General features: G+C 40.1%; 1 protein-coding gene and 1 pseudogene across 1 annotated transcript in view; both read right to left on the bottom strand.

Annotated features, from left to right (window-relative positions):
* The window catches only part of TEKT3 (tektin 3), a 29,069-nt gene extending 10,092 nt beyond the window's left edge, over positions 1-18,977 (bottom strand). Inside the window, exons 1-5 of the mRNA XM_026521035.4 lie at positions 18,399-18,977; positions 15,615-15,698; positions 7,978-8,048; positions 4,163-4,306; positions 1,422-1,644 (exon numbers count right to left, since the gene is read on the bottom strand). Of these exons, the coding sequence (XP_026376820.1) occupies positions 1,422-1,644; positions 4,163-4,306; positions 7,978-8,048; positions 15,615-15,698; positions 18,399-18,977 (1,101 nt within the window). The remainder of the gene's footprint in view (positions 1-1,421; positions 1,645-4,162; positions 4,307-7,977; positions 8,049-15,614; positions 15,699-18,398) is intronic.
* Positions 2,504-2,601, bottom strand: LOC113271360 (U6 spliceosomal RNA; annotated as a pseudogene).
* Positions 18,978-23,154: the final 4,177 nt, after the last annotated feature.

Genomic DNA, 23,154 nt, shown 5'->3' with positions numbered 1-23,154 from the left:
CTAGTGCAATACGACTGGTGTCCTTATAAGAAGGGGAGATTAGGAGACAGGCATGCGTGGACAGAAGGGCAAGTAAAGACAGAGGGAGAAGACGGCCATCTCAAGCCAAGGAGAGAGACCTCAGAAGAGACCAACCCTGCTGACACCTTGATCTTGGACTTCTAGCTTCCAGAATTGTGAAAAATAAAAAATGACAAAATGACTGCTGTTGTTGAAGCCACCCAGTCTGTAGTGCTTTGTGGGGACAGCCCGGGGAACTCATGCAGAAGTAAATACAAATTTGTTGAACGAAGGGACTGCATCAGGTCAGGCTTCTAGAGGCCTTTAGAATAGCTCCGTACTGCCCAGTGACCATCTTCCCGTCGATGTTCTCTACAACATGGCTCTGGCTGCCTTTGCAAGCTTCTCTCCCAGATCCAAACTCAGCCTCCAACGGGCTACCTCCCGAGGCTTCGTTCGAGACGTCGCCCACCTGAATGTTCACCTCTTTCTCCGAACCCCAACAATGCTTTCTGCGTCTGTTATCTGGCAAGCGCCATTTGTAATTTTCTATCGTTACTAATTGTTCATGAGCTCTTCCTAAGTAGGCACATCTTCACAGATACACGCTTCCTGGGACCCAAACTGCATATTAGGCTTCTCGCTGCCCTTCACAGAAGGGAGCACACCGTCTGGCCCCATCAATATTTGTTGTCCAAAGAAGACACCACGAGAAGGGAAAACTTAAATTGCTGCCGTCTGAGAAAACATGTGCCCTCAGTTGGGTAATCCCGTCTTCCAGCACACATGGCCGACTGTGTCAGGTTCTTAAAATAAGAAACGAAAACCTATAGGCAGCCTAACCCACAGAAATAGTAAGAGCTCCAAGACCAATGCTAAAGAAAGAAAGAGCTCCTTGTTTATCCTGAAACACTCAAATTCTGTTTAAATCCTTCATGTTATTGTCCCTGTAAAATGCTTAGGCTTAGAGCGCTTTAAAAAGTTCAATATCAGAAACACTTTGAAGCACCTAACAGTTTCCTGTATTTGGTTTGTATTCCAGAGAAAGGGCCTGAAATAATTTAACAGAAAACATTCCTACCATATGTTCTAATAATAAATTCACTTCCTAGTTACATACAGTGGTTCATTAAACTTTAATCATAATATTTTTGTTTCTATTAAATACTAGGAACCTTTCAGTGCATAGTGCATTCTTTGTATTCCAAAAACCAGTGGATTCCAATTTCATTTTGACACCTGGCTACCTGGCTAAAATAAATGGTGTGCTTTGTACTGTTTTTAATTTTTCTTCGTCCGTATGGCCAGGAGGTCATGCGCCTTACGGCATCTCTCCGGGAGTGGTGAGAGATTTGTGGTCCCAGAGCCCCCTGCTCTATCTCTCCAGGTCAGCTAAGGGGTACCACTGGCCCTTGATTTACCTTCGCTAAGTGAATCTGAATCTTATTTTTAGCATCTGCAGTCTCAGCAATGCGATTGGTGAAAGCCAAGTTCACTTTGTTGAATTGATTCCACATCTCGTTGGCAGTCACGACCAAGAGGTTTTGAATGTCGTCTCTTAGCTTGGCAGAGCCTGCTCGTTCACTTTGGGAACGGAGAATATTGTCATCTGTAAATTTGGCCCAGGACTCGGGCACTGAGACCCTGGAAAAAAAAGTAGAACCATACAATGGTAACGATGAATCGGCCTAGACCGTCTGTAGGCGATCATTCATTTTGTGAAAGGGGAAACCCTCTATCAATGAATCCTGGTTTATTGCATCAAACGTAAACATCAGAGGAAAGCTTATTTAAAACTTTTCTTAATTGTTCCTTGTTTTTCTGCTTAGTTTCTGTAAATCCAAAGCATACACTCAGTCCTCTGCCAATCAGCAGGGAGGGGGCTAGAAGGGGGGAATGGGTGAAGAATATGGGTATTTTGGCTTGTAAGAAATGTCTCTCACTGGCTCTATAAGCATGTGAGAAAATATCCAACTTCAGGACTAATCAAAGGAGTCCTAACGAGAACAGCAACATACTAATAACCCTTCCACAGAACAGCAAAGACTGAAGAGAATGATAATTATCTGGTGAGCATGTTTTTAAAAGGTTTCTCTCATATCCTGCAGGCAGGAATGTTGGATTGGTAGAACCATGCTAGAGGACAACATACAGCAAGATGCTATCAAATGTGTATAACCCAGAAATTCCATTTATGGAAAATTTCTACTGAGATACACTTGGCATATAACATTGCATTAGTTTCAGGTAGGTGCGCAACATAATAATTTGATACACATCTACGTTGCCAATTGACTATCACAACAAATTTCATTAAGATCCATCACCATACATAGTTACAACTATTTTTTCTCCGGATGAAAACTGTTACGTTCTAATCACTGAATAACTTTCAAATACACGACATGGGATTGTTAACGTTCTACTCTCTGAATAACTTTCAAATACACAACATGGCATCGTTAACTACAGTCACGGAGCTCTACTTTACATCTCTAGGGCTAAAAATAAGGAGTGCTTCGTGAATGTGTGACATCCTTGCCCAAGACCCATGCTCATCTTTGCACCATTCCAATGTCAGTATATGTGCTACCAAAGCAAGCAATGTACAGATTTATCGTAAGGAAATAATGCACCCCAAAATGTATATGTGAGGACATTAATTTTCAGCAATATTTATGACTATCCTTGAAAAGCTGAAAAGAGTCTCAGTGTCCAAAAGGGAAGTTGAGTAACTTATGGTACATTTAAATAAGTAATCCATATAACATGCAAACTTATACCATAGAATATTCTCACAGTGTTTTTGATATATCGTGAAATGAAAAGTCAGACGGAGTATAGAAATAGTATGCGTGTAATGCCGTTCTTTAAACATATAAATCTCTTTCTACATGTGTGGAACAATTTTGGAAGGACTAACAGTTACCGTTAGGCATGGGGGCTTACAGGTGGCATTTCTTTGTTGAAATAATGGGATATCAAATAAGACTCTCACTGTTGACTAGAGGTGTTAGCTTGGGCCACAGTGACCCAAAATAACCCCCTACATGCTCCGTACCCTGACATTCCATGAAGGATGGCTAAAAATTCATGCTGGAAATAGAGGAGGCCCTTGGTGGAGGGCAAGGTGCTCAGAGTATGTGGTTTGATCACAGCACATCCCCTGCCCCAGAAGGAGAAGAGGAAGATGATTCTTGCTCACCTTAAGCCAAGTAAGGGGCATTTCAAGGGGACCACTTAGGACATAGGGTCTGAATCTGATTCACACTGAAGAATTTAAAAATCAAAGTTGACATATGCTGCTCCTATTTACAGGAGTGCTAAGAGACGGTGCTGCTTTGGGGGTGACCAGCCCCACAAAAGAGAATCCATGTGGGGGTCACTTTAAACGGGGGAGGGGCGTGAGCATGGGACGGAGAACAAGGGAACTCTCTGAGGTGACAAAAACATTCTTCATCTCGACCATGGTCATGGTTACACAGGCATAGAAAGTGTCAAAACTCACCAAAATGTACGCTCAGACCAAACACATTTTAGTGTAAGTGAATTTCACCTCAATCGATCAAGTTGATTTTTTTTAAGGGGACGGGCTGGAAAAAGACTGTGAACCCAAGACTGCATCCAGAGCCCTGGCAAAGAAACCATTGGTAGAACCAGTTTAACAAGCAGCTTGTACCCCACGGAATCCAGGGCATCCAACACACTGACAACACTTTATTTTCTTTACGCTTTTTCTGTGTTTTCTAGGTTTTCTGCTTCGAGTTGCTGTTATTTTCACAGCTAGAAATTCAAACAACAAATATTCTCTTTTTTTGAGCTTTTTAAAATATTTATTATTGAGGTACGGTTGACTTACAATGTCCTAGTACTTTCAGGTGTACAACACAGTGATCTGAAAATTCTCTATGTCACTCAGTGCTCACCACAATAAGTGTAAATGACAAATATTCTTTTACAAAACAATAGAGGAGGCAAGTGTCAAGGCCTGACTGAGGAATATGCATGCTTACTGAAAACTTGTCCAAAGCAGGGTGTGTCTTTTATCTTCCCCACATCTTCCCATGTTTTCCGTTTTAACCTGTAAGCTGCGTCATTTTGAAGGGGGAGAGAATGAACTAAATGACATCGAAATCATAGAAGTGGTTCGTGCCTGACTTACGTCGCATCAACCCTCTCCACTCCGCGAAAGTAGCTGACACCATCCGATGTGTTTCGTAGGTGGTGGCATTTATCGTCGATTCGGTAAGCCGCCTGTTTATCACTCAGGTCCTTCTCCAGCTCATGCTGGGAAGCTCGGTTAGCTCTGTAACACAGTGGGAAAATGGAGTTTCAGGTTTAGGAAACAATTTGATATGAGGAAGAGAAATTGCCCTTCTGTGCTAGGACCCACCCACTACTGCTGTCTGTGTCTCTCCTCTTTCACACAATGTCCAGTTTCCCAATTAAAAGGAGCCTCTGCTGGAGATGTCCATACATACGAGTAATTAGAAACCTGTCCACAATGCCCCTCCCATGGTATGTGGTAGAGCTTGGAGGAGAAGAGGTGTAGATAAACAGAAGGTGGATATCTGGAGCCCCGGGGCTGGGACCCATCTTCCTAACACAAACACTGTTCCAGAAGGGACACTGGTTTAAAGTAATCTGTCCACATCTGTGCCTCTCTTTCCTTCTTCTTTTTCCTCTTCTATACCCTAATTCCCCCATTCTTTGAGTGCAATTCCCCCAAGAAATTCTGAGACATTTATAGCCAGCCTCCCTTCAAATATGGATGAAGGGCCACAGGTGGTCACGTGGGGCCTAAGAAGTTTGCCAGAAGATAGAAACCAGTGTCAATATTGAGCTCTGGGGCAGGAGACAGAGTGCTTGAAAGGAGATCAGGAATCAGGGGCCCCCAGGCTCATCTGCCCCAATAGCCACCCTCCTAGGAAGGAAGAGGCTCTGAGATGCATGCTGTTCCCTGCCCTGCCAAACAGAGGGACACCTGTCAGCTCACTACCAAAAAGATAGGCCCATGGAGTAAGCATGGGTGACAGGCGAGCCACGTCTTTACTCATGCAGTAGCTGATTCAACAAATAATTACTGAGTGTCTACTACCTGTTAGGCACTGTTCAAGCCTGAATGCATCAATGGACAAAGCAAATATCTCTTCTCTAAAGAAGCTTCCACTCTACAGGAAGGACACAGGCAATACCCCTAATGAATAAGCAAATCGTGTGGTTTGTTAGCAGAACAATGCAGAAAACAAGGCAGGAAAAAGGAAACAAGAGTGTGAGTGATGATTTAAATAAGATGGCCAGAGTAGGACTCCTTGAGGAGGCAATGTTTGAAAAAAGACTTGCAGGAAGAAGAAGTTGATCATGCAGGACCTTGTTGGAGGACATTGGAAGGAGTCAAGTTTTCCTCTGAGTGAAGTGAGAGACCACTGACTTATAATTTTAAAGGATCATTTGGTGCCGGGTTTAGAACAGATTGCAGGGGACAGGGAGACCCGTTAGTGGGTAGGTACAATTAGCCAGGTGAGAGGTAGATAGTAGTGGCTTGGATCGAGAGGGTAGCAGTGAGGGAGGGGACAAGTGTTCAGATTCTCAGTATGTTTTAAAGAGAGCCAAGAGACTCCCCTAGGAGATTAAACATTAGTTGGGGAGGAGAGGTGAAGCTGAGTAATTGGAACAGAATTCCATCAACAGAGGTGTGCAGGTAGGCTGGGAGAAGACAGAAGTTCAGGCAACACACTGAGCTTGAGCATGCATTAAACAGCCAAGTGCAGATACCAAAGAGGTCGCTGGAATTTGGGAGAGAGGTCTGGGATGGAAATAAAAATGGGGCAATCATTAGCACTTAGATAGTATTTGAAAAAGCAGGACAACAAGATGATCATCATTTCAGTGTTTCTGGCACCCAAAATGGTCTTGGCATCCAGGAACCACTTGCTAAAGCCTACATTGAATTGAATAGATTAATTCCAGCTGCAGCTTCCCCTTAGCTTAGCTCATACCTAAGTCACTTGACCTATCAGAGCTCATCTCTTTGTGTGAAACAGAAATGACGGTAGCAACACGCCAGTAGCCTGCATTTTGTGAATCCTGAAACACTTCTGTGAATTCTAAAACATGTGCAAGAGAGGAAAGATGAGAAAGCTGCCTCCCCTTGTTATTTTTGTGTTCAATCTCCCATCTCAATGTTATTGTGTTGAAACTCTGGGATTAAAGGCCTTTCTCATTTGTGGTCTGGGACCAAGATGCCCCATAGTCTTCCTCTCTTGGGCTGACACACCCTTGACTTCCTCTGACCTTACTTCAGAACCTCCTTAAGGAAAGCGCTTGAGGCAGCACCCCCTCCACCTGTCTTACAGCCCAAGATGGGAAAAATCTTGGTTGCCATGTTGATGCCTAACGACATTCCATTTTCAACTGAGGTCCAAACTGAGGCCTTCATTGGGTGTTCCAAAGCACATAGAGTTGAAAAGCCCTCCTCCCATCGCCTTCCCTGGACCAAGCCCAATGACCTCGGTAAGGACCCCATAAATCCTGGAGAATCCATCCCAGGAAATGAGGTAGGCATTTTATCCACTGCATATTAAATTAAAACCAAGGTCTTTAAAGGATCACCATTGAAGATTCCACACAAGTGCAGACATGGAGCTGGAACTTTCTGCAAAGACCTGAACAGGTCCGGGAATGAGGTGGTTTGTAACAGAGACTGATATGAAGATGTGGTGTTCCAGAGTAGAACAATCTGAGCAAGAAGAATGAAGAACATGGAGGAGGAGCCGCAGATTTTAGTTATAAAACAAAATAGGAATAGGAACTGGACCCAAAGAAAACAGAACAGACCCCATTCTGTGAACCACACTAAGCTGTGGTTCTGTGATTTCTAGGGAGCAGAAGCCAAAAAGTAGTATCAGAACTGTACTGTCTTGTATTTATAGCTCATGTAAACTGTACAGTTAACCAAACCATGGGTAGTCAGTCTTCCTTAACTAATCTTCTACCTATCCTTAACACTGCTATTGACCCCCTCCAAACACAGCGAGAGAGATCCCAGCCATCTAAACCTCGGTGACCTGCAGAGTATCAACCCTGATGGGTACAGTGGGCAAACAAAGCAAGCAGAACTGATACCTCTCTAACACTTACTCCTTTTGGGGTCTCACACGTTATCCTTGACAATGTCAGCAGAAGCAGAAGCATCCTTTCCTTTGGGTGACATATTTGATGCTGCTTTCCATGGCCATAGCCAGATGAACATTCATCTTTCTAGTAATGTTAGGAAAGACACTCAGCCAATGTGTCTTCTATGCTGACAGCTGTTCTCATTGCTTAAGACCTTCCTTTGATTATTATTCTCCCCTGCCCCAATCCCTACCGTAAATATTAAGTACCTACTATCTACTGTTGTTAAGAAAAGCGGGATTTGTATTCTGGGAGAGAGTAGGATGGGTGAACGATTACAGGGCTGCCATGGTGTGACCAGAGCACCAGGGAGCAGGTACCAGGGTCCCTGGGAAATCAGAGAAGGCTGAGTCTTAGAGGAGTTATGGAAATAATCATCACAATGAGCCACAGTTCATTACTCTTCCAGCTGTCGGGCTGAATACATACAAGTCAATCTCTCCTCAAAGAAAGAAAGTCTTTTGAGTTAAAAGAAAGCTTAGCCATGCTCCAACTGAGGGCAGAAATCCTTTCTGTAGCATCTCAAAATTATCTTTTTAAGATTTTATTTGTATATTTGAAGGGCGCCTGGGTGGCACAGCGGTTAAGCGTCTGCCTTCGGCTCCGGGAGTGATCCCGGCGTTACGGGATCAAGCCCCACATCAGGCTCCTCCACTATGAGCCTGCTTCTTCCTCTCCCACTCTCCCTGCTTGTGTTCCCTCTCTCGCTGGCTGTCTCTATCTCTGTCGAATAAATAAATAAAATCTTTAAAAAAAAGAGAGAGAAAGATCTTAAGTTGTATATAGAGTTAAAGGTCTTACGCAAGTTGAGCAATGGCCTTATCCAAATGCAGCTTCATCCTTTCTTGACAACACAGAATAATATCAACTTCCTACTCAATTGAGAAAAAAAACACATTAATGTTTTCATCATCGGATATAACATCCAAAGTCAACAGCGTAAGAAAACATCGACAAAGAAAACCGTTCCTGGAAAAATCGTCGAGTAAAACAAGAAAACAATTTTTACACACACTTATTTACCTCTCTGCCCTCACGGTACTGCAATCTAAACATTAGACTGAGTTTCCCCCCCTTTATAGGGCTACTGGAAAATTATATTATGGGACAAGTTGAGAAAGGAGTAGAACTGAGGATTTGTCTTTTTTTTTTTATCTCTGTCCCTTAACTAAAACAATATAACAATAAGTTAATAAATAAATTCTGGTGATGTGTAGGGTTGAACTTAATGCAGGCTTCTTTTATATTAACTATTCTTCCAAGACAAAGTAAACTGGGGAGGGAAAGGGGCAAAAAAGGACTTCCCTCTGGCAGTGCATATATCCTCAATAGATCCAGCTCTTGGGTCCAAATGGAAACTTGACTTCCACACGGGAAGGCCAGCCCTCCCTCTGTTGCCTGTGCCCCGCAGCTTAGCTCCTACACTCATACAAACACGTTTGTACGCTGCTCTACTTGACCCCACGCATGGCATTCTGATGCCTCGAGGATATATACACTATGACATAGCATGCATTGTATCAGAGATGTTTGAAGTAAACATTTTTTTGCTCCCCTCTGTAATTCATATTCACATTAGAAAGTCTAGAAATCCAAAATAGCACCAAGAAGACATTGAAAAATACACATGGTCACTGTTTTCACTTTTCAAGCACAGAATGATCACACTATAGGTATTGTTTTGTGGCCCGCCTTTCCATTTTATTTATTTATTTATTTTTTTAAGATTTTATTTATTTTTTCAGAGAGAGCAGGGGCAGAGGGAAAGGGAGAAAGAGAATCTCAAGCAGACTCCCTGTTGAGTGCAAGCCCATGCCGGCCTCGATCTCATGACCCTGAGATCATGACCTGAGCTGAGATCAAGAGGGGGATGGCCGGGGCGCCTGGGTAGCACAGTCGTTAAGCGTCAGCCTTCAGCTCAGGGCGTGATCCCGGCGTTCCACGATCGAGTCCCACATCGGGCTCCTCCGCTATGAGCCTGCTTCTTCCTCTCCCACTCCCCTGCTGTGTTCCCTCTCTCGCTGGCTGTCTCTCTGTCATATAAATAAATAAAATCTTTAAAAAAAAAAAAAAAAGAGTGGGACGTTTAACTGACCGAGCCACCTCGGGTGACCCTCACCTTTTCATTTTAAACCCGAACATCTTCCCATGACATTAAACTCTACCATGATGAACAACCTCAGTAAATGTTTACACACCACCAAAGGGTGTGATTTTCCCCAGGTTTTGACAAATACAGCCAATTGCCTTCAGAGAAGTCGTACCCATTTACAACAATAAATGAGAGTACGCTTCCTCACCTCACCTACTAAGAGGTCATTACCAAATCCTCTCCATTTTTGCCAGTGTGATAGGACCCCTCCCCCAAACAATAAACTTCGTGAAATTTGCAGGTTAATATTTTAACTATATATTTGCTCATCATTCAACTTTCTTCTTTTGCGAATTACCTGCTTCTGCACTTTTTCTGGTTTTTTCTTATTACTTTATAAGGATTCTTTTTTTTTTAAAGATTTTATTTATTTATTTGACAGAGATAGAGACAGCCAGCGAGAGAGGGAACACGAGCAGGGGGAGTGGGAGAGGAAGAAGCAGGCTCATAGCAGAGGAGCCTGATGGGGGGCTCGATCCCACAACGCCGGGATCACGCCCTGAGCCGAAGGCAGACGCTTAACCACTGTGCCACCCAGGCACCCCAAGGATTCTTATATTTAAAATTCAATCATTTCCTATCATAGATGTCATAAATATATACATAAATATATATAATATAAAAATATATGTACATTGTAAACCAGTTTGCCCCTTGCCTATTTTTGCATAGCGAGTTTGACATGTAGACATTCATGATTTCTATGATGTCAAGTTTATTAAATATCCTCTTTTGGTCTCCACTTTTGTTCATTTGATTATAAAGGTCTTCCCCACTCCAATGTCAATTACTACTCAACTATATAGTCTTATTCTTTCTTTGCTTCACATGAAAATATTAAATATGCCTGGAATTCATTTCAGTGATAACCCTACCAACTCATCCTTTGATCCTCTGAATTAATGGAATAAGTGAAATACTACATTCCCACCTCATGTTGTCATCAAGGCTCCCCCTGTCCTTACAGGTAGCAAAGCTTTCTTGCACATTCTCACCATGGGGAGTCTTTGTTTTTGGTGTTGTTCATCCTCAACTTTCTCTATGGCTTGGTGTGTGTGTGTGTGTGTGTGTGTGTGTGTGTGTAGCTATTTCACTAAGGTGTTGGCAAAGGCATACTGCTTCGAAAATACTACTCAACACCCAAAATCCTAGTGAGCTTTTATACTATGAATACACAATGCCTGTAGTGGGAATTTCTGGGACTTTAATGGGAAAAAATGCATTTAATGAAACCCTTGCTATAAAAAATATTCAACAATAATTTCTATATTTGAATTTAAATAACATCATATGATAAATGTCAGATGGTTGGGGCAGAAGGGTTCATGGAAATAGGGAATGCCTACAACCAAAGACCTTTGGAACTGTCTCCAGTGTTAATTTATCTATTAATCTGTACTCAAGGTTCATCTGGCTTTAAAAAGTTCAAGGAGTTAGCCTGGTCTGGGAGGACCAAAAAGATGGTACCCTGATCAATCCCCCAAGGGAAGCCATTCTGTATGAATTTGGTGAATATCACTGATTGAATGTAAAAGTCAACAGAACTCATGAGAAAATATTTCAATGCTGCCACCTTCTTCAAAAGCAGGCCTTTTACGGCTACTTCTTTTCTTTGCCAAAGTTTATTTAGTTTATTCCAAAAAATTAGACCAGTGTTGGTTAAAAGAAAAGATATGCTAATATCACTACTGTGAGTGACCTAAGGATACACTCATTACTTGAATTAGTTGGCAATGATCAAGGCACCCCTCAATTGACGAATCATTACTTGAAGTGCAGATTTAGGTATTTTGAGATAAAGTAACCTCTGCTACTGGTCTAAAAACTATTAAACCTCTAGGGGCGCCTGGGTGGCTCAGTCGTTAAGCATCTGCCTTCGGCTCAGGGCGTGATCCCGGAGTCCTGGGATCAAGCCCTACATTGGGCTCCTCCACTGGGAACCTGCTTCTTCCTCTCCCACTCCCCCTGCCTGTGTTCCCTCTCTTGCTGGCTGTCTCTCTCTCTGTCAAATAAATAAATAAAATCTTTTAAAAAAATTAAAATTAAAAATAAAAATATTAAGCCTCTAAAGCAGTGGTGGTGGTTGTTTAAAAAATAGATTTATTGAGCTATAATCATGTACAATAGAACTCATGTATTTGTATCATTCAATGGTTTTTAGTATATTCAGAGTTATATAACCATCACCAGAACCAATTGTAGAATATCCTCATTACCCCCCAAAGAAACAACATACCCCTTCCCTGTTACTCCCAATTTATAACCTCCTGAGCCTGCTTCTCCTAGGCTACCACTAATCTACTATAATCATGGTGGAAGAGTGGAAATAATGTCTATAGATTTCCCTAATCTGGCCACTTCGTAGAAATGGAATCCTACAATGTGCAGTCCTTTGTGACTGACTTCTTCACTTAGCATAAATTTCCAAGGATCATCCATGTAGTAGAATGTCTCAGCACTTTTTATGGCTAAATAACATTCTATTGACGGTTACACCACATTTTATATATCACTCATCAGCTGACGGACATTTGTGTTGTTTCTAAATGGCTGTTATGAATAGTGTTGCTATGAACATTCGTGTACAAGTTCTTGTGCGGGCGTGAACTTTTTTTTTCTCTTGGTCAGATACATAGGAGTGGAACTACGAATCATATGGCAACTCTATGTTTAACTGTTTTCCAAAGCAGGTGCATCCTTTTACACATTCTCACCAACACTTGCTATGAACTATGTTTCTGAGCATAGACATCCGATGGGCTGTGAGGTGGTAGTCCATTGTGGTTTTGTTTGCATTCCTTGATGAACTAATGATGAGCATTTCTACTGTCCTTATCAGCCATGTGTGTATTCACTTTGGAGAACTCTCTGTTCAAATCCTTTGCCTATTTTAAGTTGGGTTATTTGGGTATTTTTCGCTTTAGTTTTAAGAGTTCTTTATATATTATAGATACAAGTCCCTTATCAGATATATGATTTGAGAAGATTTTCTTCCATTCCATGGATTGTCTTTTCACTTTGCTGATGATGTTCTTTGAAGTACCCAAGTTTGTCATTTCAATGATGATCAATTTCTCGCTTTTTTCTTACATTGTATTTGCTTTGTGCTTTTGGTAGCAGATTTAAGAAATGATTGCCTACTCCAGTGTCACAAATATTTATGCCTATGTCTTCTTCTAAGAGTTTTACAATTACAGCTCTTACACTTATGTCTTTGACCCACTTTTATTCAATTTTTATATATGGTGTGACGTCGAAGTCCAACTTCAGTCTTTGGCACACAGACATCCAACCGTCCAATCACCATTTGTTGAGAGTATTCCTTTCCCATTGAATCGTCTTGGCAACCCTTGTTGAAGATGAATTGACTGTAAAAGGGAGGGTTTATTTCTGGATTCTCAAATTCTATTCCATTGATCTATATGTCTATCTTTATTGCCAGCACTACTGTCTGGGTACTGTAGCTTTGTAGTAAGTTTTTAAATCAAGAAGTGTGGGTGCTCTTTCTTCTTTTTCAATATTAATTTGGCTATTCTGAGTCCCTTGAATTTCCATGTGAATTTCAGGATCAGCTTGTCAATTTTTACAAAGAAGTCAGCTAGGATTTTGATGAGGATTCTGTTGAATCTGTGGTCCATGTTGGGACGTACGGCCACCTTAACATTATTTAAGTCTTCTAGTACATTCACATGATATGTCCACTTATTGAGATCTTCATTAACTTCTATCAGCAATATCTGGTAGTGTTTCTGAACTCTGGCTCTTCATTAAAATTAAATGGGGAATATTTTTAATACCAATGCCTTGCTCCCACTCCAGACTTGAATCACAATCTCTGGGTGTGGGACCCAGTCATTGATGTTTTTAAAACCTTCCTCAAGTGATTCTAAGGTTCAGCCAGGTTTGAGAGCTAGATTAATACACTAGAAGTAGTAAAGTCAAAAAAAAAAAAAAAGAAAGAAAAAGTCTTTTAAATACCAAGAGATATTCTCATGAAGTTAAGAATTGTTAGAACCAATGTATCATTTACTTGATACAAAACATCTCAGGATCGGTGAGAACAATAGGCCAGGGGATATTTGCCGGTAAATTCTTCCCCCTTTAGAATGACTGAGTAGATAAGAGATTATTTCAAGATGGGAGATTCATCAGAGGCAGGGAAGGAAGAAACAGCAGATTATCGACCCATCCCCATAAAGCTACTTGATTCAGGATCTTGTTCCTAATCACTCATGTGCAGCAACAGGCACTGTAGCTTTTACAAAATAGATTGCATAGCCTGTTGTGTAGTGGCCAAAACTTTCCTGAATTTATTATTTCCACTCAAATTTCTTTCGGAGAACCACACAGTAGAGGAAAGCAAAAAGCAAAGAAAAAGAACTTCTACTTATCATGCATAATGCAATAGGTCACTAAAAATAATTTAATGCAACGTTAAAAGGGACCCTGATGACTTATGAGGATAATATTACTGATGACCAACTTGCTGGCTCATAATATTTACTTTCTTACCAAGGATTCTTCTTCTTTTTTTTTTTTTTAACCAAGGACCAATCACAGAAAGGCAAACGGGTGAGACCCAGCCATGCTGGTTCAGGGATAGTGAGTTGATTTCCTGCTGCAGAAATTCAGCAAGTCAGAGTAGGAAATGGGACTGAGAAGGAGTGAGAGGCAGTCAATGGAAGGTCATAGACATTTCGGAGTCAAGGAAGAGTTTCTAGCGGCTGGAACCACTGGTGATCATGGTAGTACAGATGCAAGTGAAGGGGAAGATATTTGGGGATTTCACATTAACCAGCACTGAAGGAGGAAAGGATGGTTTTGAATAATGGTTCGAGACAACAGAATGGAAAGGAGAGGAACAATCTATAGGAACCGGAAACTGATTACAAAAAGGTGGAGAGAGTCAGCAAGCCATGCCACAAGTGATTAGAGAACTTTGGTACCATCAGTAGGAAGGGGAAGGCAGATAGCATGGGGGTAGAAGGAAAGTACACTTTTAGGCTTCATGAATATGAACCAAAAAGGGGAGGGAGGGGTAGCAGGCTTACCAACACAAATACGTTTGACAGGGACTTAGGGACAAAGAACTGATGCATAGTAGAGTGTCTGGCCTGAAAAACAGATTAGGAAGGGCTGAGGCACGTAGTGGCTGAAATCCTAAGGAATGGCACAGATCTTGTGGGAATAAGTCTGGCAAATGAAGGCCAGAGAACTTAGACCTAAGTCACACTTAATTGGTGGAGGTGGAAGAGAGCTTAGCGGGAGAATCAGCACAGTAGTGCACATATCACTGTCGGCTTCTGGATGACAATTTGGCTATAGAGCAAAACCTCCCAAAAGCATCTGCCTTTTGACACATCCATTACATTCCTTGAAAAGTATTCTAAGGAAATAATCAGAAATACATAGTTATCAATAATAATATTTTTGTACACCGCCGTGTTATTAAAATAACAAGAAAACAACAGGTGGACTGAGATAGGGAAACTATTCAAAAAGAGAGGATTGATTTTTTTTTTTAAATAGTAGCACTTTCACATTGTGGAACACAGCATAAGCATTAAAATCATGCATATTGTGTGTATATATATATATACATAATGCTATAGGAAAATTACCCCAACACAATTCTTAAATGAATAAATGCTTCTAGAAGATGAATGGGCAGAGTACACAGGATTCTTAGGGAAGTGAAACTACTCTGTATACTACAATGATGGGTATGTCATTATACCTTTGTCCAAACCCATGGAATCTACACCACCAAGGGTATACCAGACTTTGGATGACAATGATATATCAATGTAGGTTCATCAATGGTGACAAATGTACCACTCTGGTGGGGGATGTTGGTAATGGGGGAGGCTGTGCCCTAGCAGGGGCTATATGGAAAACCTTTAGGCCTTACCCTCAATTTTGTGGTGAACCTAAAACTGTTCTAAAAAAAAAAAAATTAAGTCTTTAAAAAGAACAGTGCTGCCTTCCCTACAACCATATTTAAGAATACACATCATTGAGCATTTATCCAACCAAAAAAGGCACAGTTTTTCCCTTTCTTTAACCTAGTCTGTATCTTTTGAATTCTATGAACATCTATTCAATGAATATCAATGAACACCTATTACTTTCATAATAAAAGAAAATCTTTTCTAAATGCTATAAACATTTGATACTATAACCTCTTACTTAAAATGGCTTCATATAACATAATTTTTTTTTTGGTCTCTTTCTACACATTAAGCACATGTCTGCAGCTACATTTCTTGTTATTGACCACACTTACCGTCAAGAGTTCGGCTTCCACTTCGTCGTGAACTAGATCGATCCCCATTCTCTTCTCTCGATGAAATAGACATTCTCGGGCTACCTACAGATACACGAATAATGGAAAAACACTAATACAAAGTAACTGAAATCATTGACGAGCAGCTCTAAGGATCTGGTTCTAAAACAAGTCAACAGATACTCCCAATACCGACTTACCAACTCTTCGAGCCATTTTGTCGAAAATCCGCCATGAGACCCACCATAACAACTAAATAAATCCTTATTGCTAGTTAAAAGGTAAGCATTTGTTCTTCAAAGTGGTTTGGAAAAAAAATTCTAATCTGGAAAAGTGACACAATCAAGCATATGGCATTTACTAGATTCCTACAAATTGGCATCTGAGAAAATTACTTAGCATTAATTTCTTCTACAGAAATAAGAACCTGAAACATAGTTTTCAAGATATTATTTCCAAATATTTTCTACTGAGATGAGTGAGGAAGAAACAAATTATTATCTTTAAAGATGCCAAAATATTTGTGCTTCCAAAAATCCACGTGATTACTTTTTTTTTTAAAGATTTTATTTATTTATTCGACAGAGAGAGACAGCCAGCGAGAGAGGGAACACAAGCAGGGGGAGTGGGAGAGGAAGAAGCAGGCTCATAGAGGAAGAGCCTGACATGGGGCTCGATCCCAGAACTCTGGGATCACGCCCTGAGCCAAAGGCAGACGCTTAACCGCTGTGCCACCCAGGCGCCCCCCACGTGATTACTTTTAAGTACCATTTAATGTTTTCCTAATTACAAAAGTAGGGTGCCTTACCCATTAAAGAGAAAAAATATAGAAAAGTAGAAAATGATTTAGTCATACTCCTATCACTGTTTTGTTTGCTGTTTATAACAAAACAGAGGTTGTAATGTCCTTACAGTTTTATATTATGCCTTTTTAGGATTGACATTAAATGGTAGGCTCCGATCATAAAATATTCTTTGAGACAAAGTGTGCTAATGACTCCAGTGGAAAACAGCTTGGATTGCTAACAATAAATTATGTATGAAAGAACATTATGCAAATGTTAAAATGCTTTTTTCAAAAACTATTTCATGACATGGAATGATGGTATAATGTTAATTTTTTCAGCACAACATAAAATAGTACATACACTGTAATCTGGACAACATATTGTTGAACAAAATCTTTGAGTGAATGTATATTTTTTAATAGTAAAACTCATTTACTAGAAGACGAATTGATGAGTTGAAGGGAACTCTGATAATTTTCATGTATATTACTAAACTGCTTTTTGTAAGTTTCTACTAACCTACTGTCTACTAGGCTTCTACGCATCTTACCAGCTACAGAGAAAGGTATCCATCTTTTTCACTTTGGCCAACTCTAGATGTCATCAGTTTCCACTGTCGCAAGTATGATACACCAAAGATGGATCCCTCATTGATTTAATTTACTTTTTTTTATTAGGGAATTTTAACTTTTTTTCTTATGTTAGTTGATCACCTGGATTTTCCCTTTTGAGATGTATCTGTTTATGTGACTAATTCTAATTTTAATCAGGACCTTCGTACACTGTGCTGGTAGTAAATACTCGAACACAGAACATTTGGACACGAAATGCAGAAAAAAATAGAAATTAGACCTGTCTCACTGAAAGGAAGAAACTGGATGTCCTCCAGAAATTCAGAGGGTAAGCGGCTATCATTTTAAGGATACTCTAAAGTGAAGTGGGTAAGGTGGGGTGCAGAATAGACCAGGAATCCTCAAAATGAGCCAGAGCACGAAGGGCTTCTGAACCTGAAAATCATCTCATGATGAGTTAATTTAAAAGAACGTCATTCGAGAAATCCTTTCTTGGGATTTCTGGTGGTTGTGTGTATTTGTGTGTGCTTGTGTTTGGTGGGGGACAGGGCGAAGGGTGCGGAATAAGAAGTAACAATGTTCAGGGGTCTCCAACAAACTCTTCTACCCACTAGACTTCTAGCTCCTTAATTCTCTGAACTCTTCTGCTACAGATGCCATAATAAAGACCACGGCAAATGCTTATCCTATGGGAAATAGGTCATACAAACACGAAGAAAAATGGTGTTTGCTTCATCAATATATATACACCTTCTGAAATACTTTCTGTAACTTGTGCATCTTCAAATACAGAATGTCTTCTTTCAATGGTGGTGGGTTGAATGGGGTTGGAGTCCCCCCCAGTCACACACTCAGTGGGGAGAGCGGTAGCCAGAGGCCAGCAACAAACTAAAATGCTGCCTCCATGACCTTAACGACTGGCTTAACCTCAGGCCCATTTCCCTATTCAATCAAACTCGCCCCATTTCCAAAGATGGTCTCACTGATCATTTCACTGTGCCTTAAAAAGGAATCATAATATATGCACAGGAGGCATTTCATGACACAGATTAAAAGAATAGTACTTTTCCCCCTCAAATATTATATACGGTAATCCAGGGACAGCAATGCCCAGGCAGCCTTTTTAATAAATGGGAAGATGGCATTCTCAACATAAAACACTGTGGACCCTAAGGGTGTCTCTCTAATTAACCTCCTTTGCTTTGCATTCAGATTCTTTCTACTTAAATGATTGTTCTGCAGAATGTGTAAAACAGGTCATGGTTTTACAAATTACTGAAAGTAGTTACAGATGTACAAATAGGAGGTTGGCTTCTATAAGTAAAATGAAACATAATTCGACAGATAATAACCACAGTAATTCAACCAGTGGATTATAATCATACAAATATGTAGTGTCTTTTATCATAAGGTCTTATATTTACCTGAAGAGGGGCTTCTGTCTCCATCAAAGCCCTGTCCAATTTTTTCTTAACATCAGTGAGTTCATTTGTCTCTCCAATCATTGCATCCAACTCATGAGTGATTTCAGATTTCCAAAATCCTATGTCATTGACTCGTTCTCCCAAATTCTGGGTGGAGTCTGCTTGAGTTTTTCTTGTTTGCTGATATTTGTCTTGAATCAGGCGAGATGTGTCTACCCTTAGTCTCTCTGAATTATGTCGGGAAGTGTTGGATTCTAGATAGTTGGTTAAATTGGACCTGTACCAATCATCAGCAGTGTACCTCGTGAAAAGAGTGGTTCTATTGGAAACAAAGGGAAGCATGGTGCTCTCGCACACCTTCTGGGATCTGGTGCAGTACGGACCCAAGGTCGGCAAGTTGGAGGCTACCTTGTAGTATGTGCTTGGTCTCCAAGGAAGGCTTAAGGTATGGGTTAAATTGTCGTGGGGGAAGCGGTCCCTATAGCTTGATGCCATAGTACTGATGGCTGGTAGAAAGTTGGTTGGTGTTGGTCTAGGGTGGGCATAAGTTGCTGTTAACGTAGAACCTAAAGGCTCCATGATGCTCAAATACTATTTGTAAATCTCTCCTGTTTAAAAGAGGGGGGTGTAAAAACAGACAGTCACATAAATTAACCTTTGGTGAAAATTTACAAATAAAAGCTACATTTGATTTTTAGTAGCGGTATTCCCTAACATAGTAGGTATTTGTTCTAATTTGATATCCACCTTTACCAGTGATAATATGTCCCAAGAATATTTTTTTCCACCTCTGTTTCTAGAATATACTAAAAATTATATTTTTTTAGACTGGCAACTTGAATTTCTGAAATTCTTTAAAATTACGATTTAAATTTACGTTATTATTATCTTGTAACAAATCTAAATTAAGAGCCTAAACTATGCATTTTAACAGGGACTCAAATCTTGGCTCTGCTGTTTACTAGCTGGGAGGCATTGGGCAAACTACTTAACCTATCTGTGCCTCAGTTACCTCATCTCTAAATTGGGAATAATAGTAGTAGTTACTTCTCTGGGTTATTATGAGAGGTATTAACAGCAAGGTATTACTTGGCAGTATTTCCCCTACCAAGTCATCCTAAATGAGCACAAAACCTGTATAACAACAGTGTGCTTGGTAAGCAAACATCGCTCAAGGCAAATACCTGGCTCCCTTCTCTTGGCAACTTGCCATCTCTGGGCACCTCCAATATAGACATTCTAGGGCAGTTATAAGGGCTAAGTAAGACAATGCTAAGTATTTGGAATACTTATCACAGTTCTGGCCTCAAAATAAATGTCCAATAAATGTGAGCTTTTTAAACTACTAATCCACAAGACTATATAAAGTAAAAGATAAATATGCATCCTGCCCCCAAAAGTGAACACTTTGAACATTGAATAGTTCATCAATAGCTGTTTCTTTCCAGATTTTTCCTATTATATGCCAACATATGTATCGTTTTTAAAGCTACCTTAAAAATGCATCTACTTATATGCCACTTATACATATAAACAGAGCCTTTTAAATACAAATATATGATTATCTTAATCATTATATGTATTATTTAGAACACACATTTTTAAATATATATATATTTCTTTTTTTTTAAGGTTTTATTTATTTATTTGACAGAGAAAGACACACAGCGAGAGAGGGAACACAAGCAGGGGGAGTGGGAGAGGAAGAAGAAGGCTTCCCAGCGGAGCAGGGAGTCCGATGCGGGGCTCGATCCCAGGACCCTCGGATCACACCCTGAGCCGAAGGCAGACGCTTAACGACTGAGCCACCAAGCACCCCATTAAAAATATATATTTCTGCCCTCTCCCCCTGTTAGAACTTATAGATGTACTTCATCCTTTTTACTGGTTGAAAAACATTCTATTGTCTAGAACTTTTGGTTATTGTTAGCCCAGAAAGTCAAGATGCCACAGCTTATGACATACTTTTCAGCATGTAAACATCATTCTGTTTGGGGGTTAATATTTATGGACCCATTTACTGAAAAGGAAAAATAAATCAGATCCAATTCTATAACCATCTCAGAAAAAAAAAAAATCATTCGATGAGTATTTAAATAGCTATGTCTAGAGGCCTTTGGTCCCCAAACCACAAAATAATCTATTTGTAGACTTGTGGTCAAATTGAAACACACTCATTCCACATGTGGTGGAACAGCTGCCCGCTGCCATGGTGGTGGCCCACACAACCCTAGCTCCCTGACCTTTTCCTAATTCTTCCCTTCCTCAGTCCCCAGATACCTTGTACTGGCCAAGCTTAGGAGTGTGGTGGTGAAAAAGAAACCTTAATAATCACTTGCTGTTCTTCCCCTCAGTTTGAAAGTTAAACACTGTTTTTCAAAAATGCAAATTCAAAGCAACTTGAGACCTTAGGATTCTCATGGCTACTTTCAGTTCTAACCTCTTCTCCAGTCAAATCTAGAAATAATCTTGTCAGTTTTCTTTCAGCAAGAAACTTCAAGTGGGCTTTGGGCCACTCTTACTTGGATTTTCTTAATTCTTGACAATAAAAGCTAGAGACTCACTTGGTCCTTCAACCAAGGAATTCCAAGTGTAGAATTACCACATATATTTACCCAACACCTATTATGTTGAAGTCTTGAGGCATCTAAACCCATGTTTGTCAAACCATGAGTCACCTACCATGAGTGGTGATTTGTGAAATGCAAAGGTTCATAAGCCAGAGGAGACATATGGATTGAGAAATTCAATACGGTTTACAAAAGTTTCCAGTGATATATTTTTTAATTAGGGATGGGATATAATTTAAAATCTGGAATCTGAAGCATAAAGCTCCATTGTTTAAAGTTCACAGATGTAGAGCTCCTCGTGTGCGGCAGTAAGTTTCACATGGAGACACAATATTCTACACAAGAAACAACGTTCTATACAATTACACAATGAAAGTTCTAGCTCCAGCCAGCCATATTATAAGTCATTCAGGAAGACTGATTAAAAGGCAATAGCATGGCAACATGTTATATTTTGAGTCATTATTGGTCAAGGAAACTGAGAGTGTCATGGCCTAAAAAATACTTGAAAATTCAAAATAGACTTCTGACTCCAACCATGATAGAGTAATAGAAACTAGACTTCGCCTCTTACATCTAAAACACTAGACAAAATATATGAAACACCTGTTTTGGACAATAGACAGCACAAGACTCTGATCTCCGAGAAAAGAGAAACAAATAAGGCAAGCCTTCTGATTGTCCTGGCATTCTGCCTGGAGGCAATTTCCAGATTACGGGAAAAACAGATGAAAACTGAACAGATCCTGGCAACTTTGTGAGTTGAGGAGGAGATCAGAATTTTGGGAAGCTGAGACAGCTGAAGTTGTGAAGCAGGAGAAAGCAAGCTATGTTGAAAAAGAGCTCTACATAGGGCTCTATATAGGCCCCTATATAGGGGTCCACTTGCGTCTTTGCTGAGCAATAGGCTACACATGCATCAAGGGACACTGCATGAACTTTGGCAAAGAATGACGGCAGCATTGTCAGCTGAACAATTTCTAGAGCTCACAGAGGGTGGAGAGACATTTTGAACTCAGACCAGTCAGAGTGGAGAGTCGTCAGTGATCACCTACAGCATTCCATGGAGACCCCAGAGGAGTCACACATTAGAGACAGGCTGACCTATCTCTGAAGTAAAAGTACTAAAGATTCATTCTAGCAAAGCTTAAAAAGAGGCCTCAGAGAGATCAAATTAATCCACAAGTGATTTAATTGCCTGACAACATCAAGACATTCAAATAGGTAATATCACAATGTGCAGCATTCAATCAAAATTACCAGACCTGCCAAGCAGCAGAAAAAAATTGACACGTGATTAGGAAAAAATCAGTCAACAGGAAAGATTTGATAGAACATGCAAATGATGTACAGGTATTTAAAGGAAAACAAGAACATAATGAACATAAAAAAAGAACAGAATCTTTAAAAGAGAACCAAATGTAACTTGAGGAATAAAACATACAACATATACATATACAGTATATACCTGAACAATTTCACTAGATGGGATTAACAGCAGAGTAGACACTGGAGAAATAAAGATTAGTGAGTTCAAATCTAACCAAAGCACAGACTTTTTCTAACTGAAAAAGAGAGACAGAGAGAGAGAGAGAGAGAAAATCCTCAGTAATATAGGCACAATATCAAGTAACTAACATCATGTATTTGGAGTGTCATATAGAAAGGGGAGGGACACAAAAATATTTGAAGAAATAATGGCTGTGTATTTCCAAATTTGATGAAAACTATAAATCCCCAGGTCTAAGAAGCTCCAAACACTCCAAGAGGATAAGCACACACCCATACACTCACGCATGCACACACTAGTACCCCAATCCTCAGCACCACCACCATCACCTCAAGGATCATCATAATCAAATTGCTGGAAATCAGCAATAAAGAGAAAAACTTAAAAGCAGAGCAAAAAGACACATTACATAGAAAGGAACAAAGGTAAGAATTAGTGCAGAATTCTTGTCAAAAACTATGCAAGCCAGAAGACAATCAAACAACATCTTTAAATGGCTGGGGGGTGGGGGGAAAATGTAAACCTAGAATTGTATATCCAGTGAAAGTATCCTTCGAAGATGAAGGTGGAATAAAATTTTTTCATGAAAATAAAAGCCGAGATCATTCATCAGCAGCAGAACTGCACAAAAAGAATTGTTAAAAGAAATTCTTCAGGCAAAAGGAAATTATACCAG

The sequence above is a fragment of the Ursus arctos genome, unplaced genomic scaffold (assembly GCF_023065955.2).
Source record: "Ursus arctos isolate Adak ecotype North America unplaced genomic scaffold, UrsArc2.0 scaffold_14, whole genome shotgun sequence".
Taxonomy (NCBI): domain Eukaryota; kingdom Metazoa; phylum Chordata; class Mammalia; order Carnivora; family Ursidae; genus Ursus; species Ursus arctos.
Note: the sequence above shows the minus strand (reverse complement) of the source record. Positions and strands in the feature narration are given on the sequence as shown.